The sequence below is a fragment of the Urocitellus parryii genome, chromosome 8 (assembly GCF_045843805.1).
Source record: "Urocitellus parryii isolate mUroPar1 chromosome 8, mUroPar1.hap1, whole genome shotgun sequence".
Lineage (NCBI taxonomy): Eukaryota > Metazoa > Chordata > Mammalia > Rodentia > Sciuridae > Urocitellus > Urocitellus parryii.
The window spans coordinates 111866487-111880796 of NC_135538.1; the positions used below are offsets into that span (position 1 = coordinate 111866487).

The window sequence follows — 14310 nt, forward strand, 5'->3', positions numbered from 1 at the left end:
ATTGGTAACTCAACTTTTTCCTAATGTGTGCAATCATGAGAGCATTGAAGTGTATAAAAGAAATCCTCACTTGGGGTTTGTCATTTGATTACTTCTTAATAACACAATACCTTTTGTAGCACTTAATTTATAGAGGAGGTTATCTTCAAGTTCCTTCATCTTTCGCTTATTAAAAGTAACGTCCTCCAAAAGTTTAACCCTCTCAGACTCTAGCTCCTATTATTAAGAAACAAAAAGATATCATCAGAACTGAAATCCCCAGTGATCAGGGCAAATCCAACATATTAGTGTTTGTTATTAATTTAAAATGTTTAAAACCAAACTGCCTTTCAAAGGACAGAAGAAATTACTATCATTAGTCAAATCCGTCTGTATTTTGTTTCTCTGGATAATTTTTTAAACTATGCCCACTAGCATTCAGATTCCACAGGCCTTAGACTGGCATGCAGGAGATAAGGGCTAAAACAATTTTACCCAATTACCCCCAGCCTCTTGCCAGCTCAGTTTATTAACAGAGTGTCCCATTTTCTTGGACCTGTTCCCACTCTGCATCTGTGAAAAATGCTCATTTTATTTGCAGGAAGAAGAGGTAGAAACAAAGAGGCATTAATATCAAGAAACCACAGGGCTACTGAGGTCAAATATGAATTCTCAGCTTGAGATCTGACCACAGGCACACAGGACCTGACGTCGCACAGTCAGCTGCCGACACAAATTCGTTTTCCATTGCATTTGCATCTCCTTCTACCAAAGGGATTACATCGGTGTTTGGAAGGTATCTTTTTCCTACATAAATAATATAACTTAGAAATTATATTTTGGAAAAGTGTCAAACTTTTAGAAGTTTGCAAGACTAGTACAACAAATTCTCATATATCCTTTACCTAGAGTCACCAAAATGACTCTAGGTAAAGGGTATATGTTGTTGGCTTTTCGCTCTATCTATAAATGATGTTGTTGTTGTTGTTGTTGTTGTTATTATTATTGTATCTTCTTGCTCATGTCATAACTCTTTGTTCCTAAAGATTTTAGCAAATCTCCTGAGAGCCAGGACAGTCTCTTACATAACCATAGCCCAGCATTAAAATCCAGGGAATATAACACTGATACATACTCCTAGTAAATACAGACTCTAAATTGAAACCATCTCAGTAATATCCTTCATGGCAATGTTTTTTTTTTTGTTTATTTGTTTGTTTTTGTTTGTTTGTTCTTTCCTGCACTGTTTTAAACTACTTAAGAACATTTCTGGAAAAAAACTGCTTTGGAAATTCTACCACTTTCACCAACCAGTCAATCAAAGGCCATGGCAGAGCATCGATCTGTACATCTGTTATGGCCTGTGGCACAGTTTGCCTTTGAGGTTATTTTCCTCCAGAGTCTGTGCATCTACGAGGCAGGAACTGTCCGCACTCTTCCCATTAATTTTTGTGTTCTTGACAGCACTTATCGTGAATCTTTGCAGAGAAGGAACTCAACCCAATAGATATTTGTCAAATCGAGAGGCACTGAATTTAGTTTAACTCCTTTATTTTACCTCTGGGGAAGCTGAGAACCCAGAAATATGATATCATCCCAATATCACACACATGGCTAGTTACTAGAGGAGAAAGGGCTGATACCCTTGTCTTCCATAACCAAGACAAGGGTCACTGCCACCATTCTAGCTTTCCTTGGGGTGATGAGAGTATGGCTGCATTTGCAGAGGACTAATGAATCACTTTCATTCAAACAATCCTCCTCATATGGCAATGTATGAACACATGGACAAAACGAAATCACATTCGTTTCCTTTTCAGTATGGAATAGAAAAACAGGTGCTACCACATAGTGGACACTTGTTAAGTTTTACAGCATGATCGATAAGGCTTCCCTGGGAGGCCTGGCAGGGTGGAAAGCGTATGTGCTGTTATAGGCTTAGTCCCTTATTCTCTCTGACTTCCATTTGTTCATCTGTGCAACTGATGTACCGGAGCAGGCTTACTGGGGGTTGGCTGTCCTGCTCAGGATGCCCTCACTGTGCTGTGCAAGGTTGGTGTGCACATTTTAGAATGGCTCTTGGAGAGGAAGCTAAGGCCTATAAGGAGTGGGTGTAGGGTATATTGGGGACCTTTAGACAGTGCAACCTCATGGGGGAGCTGGGCTAGAGTGAAATCATCTCAAAATAGTCCAACAGCCCCAGTGAGACCATGGAGGACTCCTTTCCGACAGCGGGTCTGAGAGACAATTCAAGCAGTGAATTGGAGGGTCGGGCTCTCTGCCTGGCTGTGGAGGAGACACAGATGCCTTTTGGACAGCACTAGCCCCTGGTGTCTTGGAAATGAAAGTCACACAGCTCTCAGAGCTGGGATTGTGCCCTTCTCTCTCCCCTGGACTGGCCACCTTTCAATGGCTGGTCCCCGAGGTGAGTCGCCTCTATTAACCAGATAGGACTTGACATCATTTTACTCAAGAAGAAGAGTTGGCATCATTTCTCTTTCCACTTCTGGGTGTGTGGCCTGTGTTCCTCTCTTCTCTCTCTCCGGGCCCTGCCATCCTCCTCTTCTTGTTCTTTTTCTCACCTTCCCATTTTATGTCTCTTTGCTGTTATTATTCCTAACCTTGTCTTTTCCTTGAATCTTGAATACCAAAATTAATTATACTGAAGCAAATAGAAACTTTCTTATGTTTTATGCAAATATATTCAATATATGCAAATATATTTTGTGCAAATATTTTATGCATAAAATTTAATGTTTTCCGAGCATTATCTTAATAATTGGTTTAATCTTGTATCTGTCTCTTAAAAAAATCTTCTAATCCTAAGTTGTTCTTTGCTTCATTAGAACCCTCAGCCATACTTAATATCTCTGCTTTTGTGTAAAATTCATTTAATTAAAATAAAGGTATGGCTCCTTATATCATTAAATAATGGAGACCATAGTAATTCTAACTATCACAGTGGTACTTAGCAAGCCAGGGCAATAGGGCAATTAATTTTTCTCCAGGATTATGGTTTTCAGTAAATTTTTCATGTGAAATCAGGACAATCCATAAAGCTACAGATATGTAAGTCAATATACTCAAAGGTTTGGAATCAGAGTAGATTTGTGTGTGTGTGTGTGTGTGTGTGTGTGTGTGTGTGTGTGTATGTTTGGTGTTAAAGAAGAAATGAGTTACAGGATTTCTTCATAGAAATTGACACTGTCAAAGAAATATTTCTTCATGTTAACAAGGGTAAATATGGTTGTCTTCCATATACTTAGTGATTTCTCAATACATTTTAAGCATTTATTATAATTTATTATAAGTAGAAGTTCTTTCCCTTGAGTGTGATTACCTGTTTCTCGGTTAGAATTACTCTCCTCAATAACTGATTCTCCAGTCCTTTCATGGTAACAGTGAAGTCAATCACTGATGTTTTAGCGTTGATCTCAGGGGTAAAGGCAGGGTTTGGTAATTTCGTGGTAATATAAAGTTTGAATGAATCCATGACATCACACTCCTTATCACCCACTTTCACCTACATATATTCAAATATAAAAATAAGAACAGTTTAAGAGCAGGACAAGGGATTTGGGGTCATTTTAGGAAAGACTTTAGCAAAGGTCAGGGTTGTACAACTGGAATGAATTGCGAAAGACGTGAAATTTTAATCACTGTTCTTAAATAATAAAGCCTATTCCATTTAGAACAATTTAGATCTGTGGACCTTCCTGAAGATATTTTTAGCCATAATACCAGGCAAATGAGAAATTTATCCAAAACAAATGGTGGGTAAAGGAAAACTCAGATGCATCTAGGATTTGACTTGACATTTTCAGTATTTATTACTCTCATCAATTGCTATTTTCCCCCTAGCTGAGGAAATTATTTCCTACTATGGAACTTTGCTATATTCATCCAAAGTATTACTTCTTTTTGCATTCTATACTCATATCTCAAGAATATTTGACAATAGAAAGTTAACATAATGTTCAAAGGGAAAATGCCAACTCTTTTTTTCCAGAAAGAAAACATTTATCTTAAGTACTACTATTCACAGTATGTTGAAAAACAACTGGGTTTTGCTATATAAAAAAAATCAAGTGGATATTGGTACCATTTTTAAATGTCTTAAGTTTCAATTAATCCTCATCCTGCATATGATGGAAAACATTCTTAAGGCCATCATCACATCCTCAGGTACCCTACCTTCAATACTGCAAATAAGAATCTAGGGTCTTTAAAAAGATCTTCAGGAATGGAGATTCGATATCCTCCTTTGGCATGTTAAATGAGGCATATGAAATAAATCAGATACAGAAAGACAATTACAGTGTGATCTCATCTATATGTGGAATCTAAACAAATCTGAATTCTTAGAAGCAGAGAATCCAACACTGGTTACCTGGGGCTGGAGGTAGGAAGGGGAGGTGTTAGTCAAAGGGTACAACTTTCATTTGTAAGATGAACAAATTCTGGATATCTAAGAGACAGCATGGGTGGTGATGAGTGTGTTAATTAATTTGATTATGATAATCATTACATAATGTATAGGTATATCAAAATATCACATTGTACATTTTGAATATATAAGATCTTTATTTTATTTGTCAATTAAATTTTTTTAAGTGCAGTTCAAAATTGTGGATGAGTCCACAATAGCCAAATGAATCACTAAAATTTTATTCTTAGCTCCTTTATCTGAAAAAGAGAAATTCTATTTCTTAATCTCATAGGAGATGATGCTAAGTCTTCAGAACACTGAGTTTTATTCAATACACCCCATAAACTCTTGCAGGCTTAAGTATATATTGGATGCTCCATAAATTTTGCTGAATTAATTTTAAAAATATGGCATAGGAATGAATTCACATTATGAAGAAAAATTTTCTAAATAAATCTTTGTTTAATGAAAAAAATGCATTCTTTATGGTTCACTTATACTCAGGAAATAGTGTCATCCAAAGAAGAAAACACTCCACCAGAAATGTTGTTATTCATCAAGAAATAAAACCTACCCTAAAGGAAGAGAATGACGTCAATTAAAAAATAAACAGTTATATTGAAAACAATTCATGTTACCATCAACAATTGGGAACAGTATTCCATAGCTTCCAGCAAAGTCAATGAGTTTATAAGAAAAGTTAATAAAAAGAAAAAAGAACAGAGCAATGTCTATAGGCTTTATGAAAATACTATTTTATCCAGGGAGGAAATTCAGATTTTCTTATATAAATATGCATACGGTTTGCAAAATCAGCTTTCTCAGAGTTGCTAAGAATACATGTAATTTTCCTATGCAACACTAGCTTAATCATTAAAACCAGACAATGTGGTTCCCTAATGTTACTTTGTTTTATATACTATAAAAAAGGAATCAAAGCATCACATGGCACCCGATATTATATAGAGCTTTCATGTTTTTACGAGTTAAAAAATAAATTTAATTTTTTAAAAAGATCTACTTTAGCAATTTTGAAATGTATAATACATTCTACCCCATATATACAATTATTATTTGTTAATTAGAAGTTAGGAAAAAAGAAATATAGAATAATAGCTAACACTGTGAAGGAAAAATAAAATAAGCATTTTATGCTTAAAAATAAAAAATAGATAAAAGGAAACACCAAATATGAGTTTGGAAATATTTTTTTCCAGCGTATCAAATACTATCACCTGGAAGAAATTGCTTTTACTGCTATGCTCAAAAAGATAAGTAGATGTCACCATTGTTCTTTTCTTTCATCCTCTTTTACAAAAGCTCACCTTAAAAGTGGTGCCGGATTTAATGAAATTCTTTTCTAAGACATTATCCAAGGCTGGATCCAGCTCTTCACGAATGTCCTCGATGAGAAGGGGTCGACCCAAGGAAAGGCTGTCCTCCAAATGTGTGCGGAAATATTTATGATTCAGAGATGTCACCTAGAAGTGGAGTTCATTAGCCTGTGAATGTTACAAAGAATGTGCCCATTCCTACATGGAAACCAAGAGATCTGTTGGGCTGGTGACTAGGAATTTGAAGGACAGTACAGGAAGCCTGCTTCTAAAAACAAAAGAAAGAAGCAAAAATTAATTTTCAAAAATTGGCAAGTCACGACTTTGAAAAAGCCCTGCAGGTGTAACAAAGTCTCTCTGATCAAAAAGGAGATTCACGTTACATTCCTCATGTGGCATGTCAGAGCTCTGCTCCTGACAGAAAAGAAAAACTCAAGGAGTGATCTTTCCAAACTTGCGTAGTTATAATCACTACAGAAAAGCAAAGTAACTCCCATATTACTGACATGTATTTATCTTCTCAGGACTCCTTCAAAATGAATAAGTGATAAAAAATTAAACATAAGAACGTTAGAAACGTCATTGATGAAACCAACGTCCACCCACGTAGTTTTTCTCCTAGTGGGAAAGACTAGGATACTCTTCAAAAAGTCAACCTAAAAGACTACAAATTCACTTTCTCTATCCTTTGATTTTTGGGGTTCAAAACCAGCCTTGGCAACTTAGCGAAGCCCTGAACAACTCAGTGAGAACCTATCACTATCTTCCAATTGTGCCAAGCTGGGGACCAAGCTTTTAACACACAGGACTTTGGGGGACACTCCAGATCCAAAGTCTATAGCATCATCCCTGATAATTGGTTGCTAATTTACATTCTTGAGTTTATAACAGCAACTTGGGGCAGCAGCTCTGGTTAAATTCTCTTTTGTGCTCTCTCTTGATCTCTTCTCTCTCTCCATTCATTTCTCTGGGTCTATTGCTTTTGCCAATGTTGAATCCTTGCAGGATTCCTCATTTTCAGATCAATGTTTGTTTTTAGTTAAAAACAGACCTGCTGGGCTGGTTGATGCCTGCATCAGCTGCTTGGCTTTGAACTCTTGCTTCTGCTATGATCCCTCTCCCTGACTGTGAGGATTCCCTAGGGCTCCTCTGGATTCCCCTATCCTTACATTCTGTCCTCTCAGTTGAACTGTCCCCTTTATGCTACTGTAGGTGTGAACCCTAACACACAAGAAAGATCCACTGGGACAGAGAGTGGTTAGGAGAGCAGAGCTGACAATCATCAATTGCTATGAAAAAGAGGGGGGGGATAGGTAGAAATGAGCAATGAGATAAGACTGCTTTTGTTCTGTTTTGATGAAAAAGGAAATAACATTTTAAAAAATCCTGCACGTAAAAGAAGTTGTTTCCCCCAATTGATAGTTTTCTTTATACAAATTATATGCTCCAAAGATCTCACTATGAGTTGATTAAGGTAAATGAAGCTTAACAAAGAGCTGTTTTGTTTTGGTTTTTGGTTTTTGTACTGGGGATTGAACCCAGGGGCACTTAACCACTGAACTCCATCCCTAGCCCTTTTTATTTTTTATTTTGACCTCACTAAGTTGCTAAGGCTGACCTCAAACTTGCAATCCTCCTGCCTCAGCCTCTCAAATAAATGGGATTAGGGGTGCATCACTGAACCCAGCTAAACAAAGAACTTTAAACAAAACAAATAAGGTTCCAATATGACTAAATTCACTGTTGTCTTGTTCTATCTCCCAGGAGATAAACTCTATTTTTGCAATTTCCTTCCCAAGCAAAGATAATAATTTTCTAATAGTTTATTTAGGGTTATATTTAACCATCTTCAGTATCTTCACAAACTTGAAATAATATCTTGAAGTTCCAATTTTAAGTTTAAATCACTGGATTTTTCTTGTATAGAGGAACTTTGGATAGCCACTCCAGAGCCTATGTCATCTGCACAAATAAGGTGGCCAACAAAGTCCTCATGGAGACACTTGGTGAAGTCAGAGCAGGTCTGGAGGTGGCATTGAAAGTGATCTTGGCAAAGCTGCCAAGATAGAGGGCAGCACTGGACACAAAACATGCTATGTTTTTCATTTCTCCGTGTTTGGGCACGCGGTTATTCACATACTTAGTAACTTGTGTTTTCTGAATAAGGAAAACATGGTTAACCTGCTTACATCCCAGCAGGAGATGGTTGTTGAAATAAGTAAGTCTCAGACACACTTCTGTTACATCCACAAGATGGTCTGGGGGCCCAGTACCTCAGCAAGGACACGACCCAAAGGCTATCAATGAATGTAAGGCTGGAGCAGAGACCAAGCTATGGTCAGGAAACGCAGTGGCATTCACAGCCAAATAACACTGGGGCACCATTTGAGCTAAAGATAATAAGATGAGCAGCGAGATCAGCATCCAGGGGAGTGAAGGGCAGTGGAGCCAGGGACCATTACAACTGGACCCAGGAAACTAGGTGCAGGGTTATGCAGGTGAACCCTGTAGGTCCACTCCTGGGAATGTGGTTCCCACAAAGCTCTGTGGAAACAGATGACACCACTTTGCTAAGCTTCTGCACACACACACACACACACGCACACACACACACACACACACACACACTGCTTCCATTTACACTCCCTCGTCCATCCTGGGATTTCTCTGGGTCCTGGTGTTCTGGAGTATTCTTGAGGCGGGGGACCTGGGGTATGCTCCTAAGCACCAAGCAGTGTCCACTTGCCTGGAAAGCCCGGATCTCAGAGGTACTCTTCCAGTATTTCACTATTAAATATGATGTTTGTTATAGGCTTTTGTAGAAACTCTTTATCTGATTAGAGAAGATCCCTGCTAGTCTTACTTTACCGACAGTTTTATCACAAATGAGTATTGAGGGATTTTTTCCCCCACATTTATCAAGACAGACACACGATTTTCCTGATGTCTGCACCCCTATGATGATGACACCCTTTGATTAATCCACTTAAATTCAGTAAATATTGGAATTCTTACTCTGTATAAAGAGCTGTGCAGAAAATGTGAAGATGGGTAAAACCATAAACCTGACTAGCAAGAAGTCTGTGGTATAACAGAAATAAAAGACAGACTCTAAGTCCACTCTAAGTCCACAGCAGAAGTACAAACAAAACGTGGTGAGGATTTGGGACAGGCTGCACCTAGCTGGAGACCCAGAAAAGTTTTCAGGAAGATAGTGTTGGGTGGAGGCCTTCAGGGACATTGAAGATTTTTATTTGAGATATAAGTTAAGTGACCAGTGGGGTGGAGAAAGACATTCTGATAAGTAGAAACAGAGGAAGTAAAACTACATAGATAGAAGGCTTAGAACTCTGAGGACAGTGGCTAGCAAACAAGGAATAGCTCATATCACTAGCTGAACTGAAAGACACAAGATCCCCCAAGGAATTTAGGAATGCAACCCTGTCCCATCTATCGTTACTTCAAATTAACCCTACATTAGACTCCAAAGCCCATGTTGGACTCAGTATTCTATGTAGTACCAAGCACCTGAGCTAGGTTGGCAAGAATGGCCTCAAGTTGTGGAATCACTTTTCTATAAGCCCAAACCCAAGGTACGGGGGGAAGGGAAAAGCCACATTCAACATTGGCAAAAGCAAGAGAATCAGAGAAATGAATGGAGAGAGAGAGGAGATCAAGAGAGAGCCCCAAAATTTAACCAGAGCTGCTGCCCCAAGTTGCTGTTATAAACTCAAGAATGTAAATTAGCAACCAATTTTCAAAGATGATGCTATAGGCTTTGGATCTGGAGTGGCCCCCCAAAGTCCTGTGTGTTAAAAGCTTGGTCCCCAGCTTGGCCCAATTGGAAGATGTGGAAACTTTTTTTTTTTTTTTAAGTGATAGGTTCTCACTGAGTTGTTCAGGGCTTTGATAAGTTGCCAAGGCTGGCTTTGAACTCATGATTGTCTTGCTTCAGCCTCCCAAGACACTGAGATTGTATGTGCCACCACACTCAGCTTGATGAAAACTTTTAAGAGGTAAGTCCTACTGGCAGGTCTTCCAGCCATTGGGGGTGTGTCCTTGATTGCTGAGGGCCATTGCCAAGTAGGTATGATGCATCAAAATCTCCTTGCCAGCGTACCCCATGCTGCTTAGAGGGCATTCGATGGGACATTGCATGTGTGTTTGAGAAAGATGACCCTGCTCAAGGTGATCGAGGGTGGATCCAGGTTTGAGGAAGTATCCTGCAGGTTTGAGGAAGTATCCCGGTCCTTGGGTTTAGGGTGTTCTCGGTTTAAGGCGTTTCCCGTTTAAGACAATAGGGGTTTTAGGGAAGTTGGAGGTTGAAGATTATTGCTGCTGGGATTAGGGTGTTCCCGCTGCTTGTCCCCGTTGAGTTCTCGTGAGATTCAAATGGGATTTGGAAAAAGCCTCGTGGAGTAGGATTTGGGGGAGGCGGCATATTGGAGATTTCACCAGAACGTGTTTGTTGGAGGCCGGTGTGAGTTCGGGAATAAAGAATTGCTGTTTGAATCTACAAAGCTGTGTGGTGGCTCGTGATTCAGTGCCAGCCGAGACACTGGCACTTGATAGAGATATTGGGACCCCAATCCCTTCCTTTTCATCTCTTTTACATCTGGTCATGAGGTGACAAGCTGTGCCACTATGATGTTCCACCTCACCACAGGCTCAAAAGCAATGGTGCCAACTAATCATGAACTGAAACCCCCAAAACTGTGAGCCCAAATATCCTTGTCTTTTTATAAGATGATTATCTCAGATATTTATTATAGTAACAAAAAGCTAACTAACACAGATGGCAACTCTATGACTTGCAGAGTCTATTGAAATTTTGGGGAAACTTTATAATTTCCCATGCACCAAATGCTACATACCTGTAAATCATTTTCTTTTTCCTTTGATTTAATCCAAGTTTTGCCTTGAGTTTGTGGATCTATGAGAAGTGGATATCTGGTGGCCTTTGTCACAATAATGCCATTCTGAATTGAGAGATCATCTCCTGGTAGACCCTGAAGCCCCCACTCTCCAATCTAAATAACAGGAAATGGATATGATCATTCCCAGGAGAACAAAAATGTCTTCATTAAATGAAAAGAAGGTTTTCATTAGTAGTTAGAAGTTCTATAATGCAAAAAAAAATTTTAAAGAGAGAGAGAATTTTTTAATATTTATTTTTTAGTTTTTGGTGGACACAACATCTTTATTTTATTTTATTTTATGTGGTGCTGAGGATGGAACCCATTGCCCCGTGCATGCTAGGCAAGGGCACTACTGCTTGAGCCACATCCCCAGCCTGCAAAAAAATTTTAATTTGGATATTTGTTTTCTTTTGAAACTATGCAACTTGTAGCTAGAAAAAAACAAACTTGTATGAACCCAATAATATTAACTTTAAAAAATGAATTTGTAACCTAATGAATCTTGAATGACCAAAACTAGATATATACTTTTATGCTGCCTTTCTTTACTTTAGAGGAAACATTATAAACTTGAGTACCTACTATATCTGATCTGGAATTAGAGAAGATAATGAATGTAAAGAGCTGTCAGAAGACATAAGCCCTGAGGAATAAGCCCCTGATACGTCTCCTTCCTGCCCTTTGGTTCTGCTCACGTGGGGTGTGGGTGCTTATATAGCTGGAGGGAAATTAGATGAGATGTGTTGGTAGGAGTTTATCAATGACACTTTTGTGAATATATCATTCTCCAAATTTAGAGGGGGTTGCCAGTCTCTCTCCATGTCATCAATGAAATCACAAGAGATCCATCGAACCAACCAGCCTCTGCCCTCATTAAATTGCCCCAGGACTTCCAGGGTGCAAAGTTAATAAAGACCATCCTGGCCCACCTTGCTTCCCCAGGGCCCAGTGCTTCTCCAACACAGAATCTATTCCCTCTAAGGATGAATTCAACATTGTTTGAATTGAAGATGATTATTTTTTAACTTTTAAATACAGATAACATGAAATTAATAGCATCGCATCCTCTAGGGAAGCAGCAACTGGAGAGCATATTTGCAAATCAGAAATGCAACTCATGAATACAAATTGCCTGGAAAGCATTTATTACCATTGGAGCTCTGCAAGTTATACTGAGAATGGAATCAAAACCCTAGCCAGGAGGGTCAGTGAATAGGACACACTATTACTCAGTGATCCCAGAGCACGCTATGGTGTTACGCTATTGAACACTAAAATAGATGGCGAATTGATAAAAAGGTCAATGCCTGCGCTTATGGCCCAGATAATGCCTGCATTTGCCCAACACATTTGAAGGAGAGTGTGACTTCAGCGGAGCACCATGAATGATGAGAAGAGCTCAGTCCTGGTGAGCCTGCTGCTCACAACCATCTTTTGGTTTACAGAGCACTGTCAATTTTAATCAAAAAGCAAATTTCTCAAAATGCTAAAGAAATCCTGTGCCACGAGGAAAATCTTCCTTTTTCACTCCTAAGCATCTTCAAAGCAATCTTTTCAATGGAACAGAGAAGGAAAAAGTCAGGCGGACCTCGATTCCTTATTAAGAAATAAAATGAGGCAGAAATTAAAACAGGATAAGGAAGGTACAACTTACAGTTGGAGGGTCCACCAACATTGAAATAAGATTCAGGTTTTCAGTGAAAGGAATTTTCCGTGATCTCAACTCTATCTCCCATTGTTCTTTAAGCAAATAGTTCCTAAATATCTGATTGAATGGACCAAGGTAAGACAGGAAGCCTGTGCACAGCAGAATGTCACCCACAAGTCTGTTAAGAAAAAAAACACAAAAGGTTCCTCCCCAAAGTGAGTCATCTACACATTTAAACTTTTTTTTCTTTTAAAATTTTTTTTTGTTATAGTTGGACACAATACCTTTATTTCATTTATTTATTTTTTTATGTGGTGCTGAGGATCGAACCCAGGGCCTTGCACATGCTAGGCAAGAGCTCCCCTCTGAGCCACATCCCCAGTCCACATTAACCTTTTCCATTAGGTGGCTGGGAAAGCCACAGAGCAGTTTGGTTTTGATATCAGGGGAGGGCCTTCTTTGCGCCTGCCAGGCATGGAGAGACCAGACAAAAAAAAAAAAAAGGTGGGGGTGAGTGGGGCCACATTTTGGGTGGTTCAGAGAGCAAGAGAGCGGAGCCCCCCTACTGAAGCCACAGGTGCAAAGCCTCGGCTCCTGGTGGAAAGCACCTTCTTGCTATTCCGTGTCATAGTCCTGCTCATCACCACACTTAAACTATTTTTGCTGCTTCTTATTTATTTGTTTCTTTTGCCACTTCCCTCCCCCTTTTCGTTCCCTCTCTTCAAGTTTTCTGAGGACCCCAGCAGACACTAGCACAAGAAACCTTTGCATTTAGAAAGCACCAGTGAACCACACGTTCAAAATCACCAAAGACAGGAGTAGAGAACTGGAGGGAGTATCCAGATTGTTCTGACAAATCCCAACACATCAGCTGCGCCCACATTGCCAGACCACAGCTGAGATTCCCAGTGTTTCACGGGATTTTCTCCATTCTCTACTCAGCGTGTGTGACTCCAGCTCTAAGCACTTCCTTAGATGGAGGGATGGAGAGGTGGACAAGTGGACATGCAGGAGAAACTCACTTCCCCATGGAAATGGCTTTATGTTCTTTAATGTCACAAAGAGGGAGGTTTGGAGGGATGACTGACTGAGAAGGAGGGCGATTATAACAGAAACCAAAATTCATACCTATTAATCTGAGCTTTGAACTCTCTACTTTGTTGGGTCCATCGGACTTTTTCTCCACTTAGCCCATCGATGAGAGTGGACGCTGCCTGCATCTTTTTCCGGCACATGTCCGCATCATTGAGCAGATCCTGCATCACAAGAGGAGAGCGTCTCAAAGAACTTTCTGAAGTGCTTGATCAAACAGCCACCACATTCACATAAAACTACATGGAGGGATTTCTGAATTTACAAATGAACTTAATCTCAAACTAACGCAGTGACAGATCTTGACATACATTAAATTCTGATAATCCATTCTTGGCATGGTGATTTTAACTTTACAAAATTTCAAGAAAAGCAATTCTCTAAGAGAAAATCCAAATCATGATAATTAAAATATTATTTCTAATAAATATGTTCAAGACAACAACATAGAAATGATAAATGTTTGAAGAGGTAGATATATTTATTTACCTTTATTTAAACATGACATAATGTACACATGTATTAAAATGTCATATGGCACTCCATAAACATACAATTTCCATGTTTTTTCATGTATCAGTTTTAAAATTAATTTAATCTAAGATAGAGTCAAATCAATAAAATATACCATCTTAAAGTCTTGGATTTAATAATAATCCTAAATTCTTTGCAGTTTACAAAGCATTTTCTCCCAGAAAAATCCCACGCAAGGGTCATGTGCTGTCACCAGCTTGAACCAGATTATAAGAGGTAACTATAAAACTTTCAGAATATCTGTGAGCTGGTGTTAAATGTAGCCATTAGAAAAAATTAAATTATAAAAACTTATAGTGAAGCAAATTATAGTAAAATCAAATGTAATAAATGCTATAAACTCATCACTCTATTTACATTTTAATATCATCTATG

At 38.8% G+C, this 14310-nt stretch overlaps 1 protein-coding gene across 1 annotated transcript in view; it reads right to left on the reverse strand.

Moving 5' to 3' along the window:
* The window catches only part of Dnah8 (dynein axonemal heavy chain 8), a 286408-nt gene that overhangs the window by 81998 nt on the left and 190100 nt on the right, over window positions 1–14310 (reverse strand). The window contains exons 71-76 of the mRNA XM_077801771.1: window positions 13438–13565; window positions 12316–12487; window positions 10617–10772; window positions 5734–5889; window positions 3320–3502; window positions 111–216 (exon numbers count right to left, since the gene is read on the reverse strand). Coding sequence (XP_077657897.1) covers window positions 111–216; window positions 3320–3502; window positions 5734–5889; window positions 10617–10772; window positions 12316–12487; window positions 13438–13565 — 901 coding nt within the window. The remainder of the gene's footprint in view (window positions 1–110; window positions 217–3319; window positions 3503–5733; window positions 5890–10616; window positions 10773–12315; window positions 12488–13437; window positions 13566–14310) is intronic.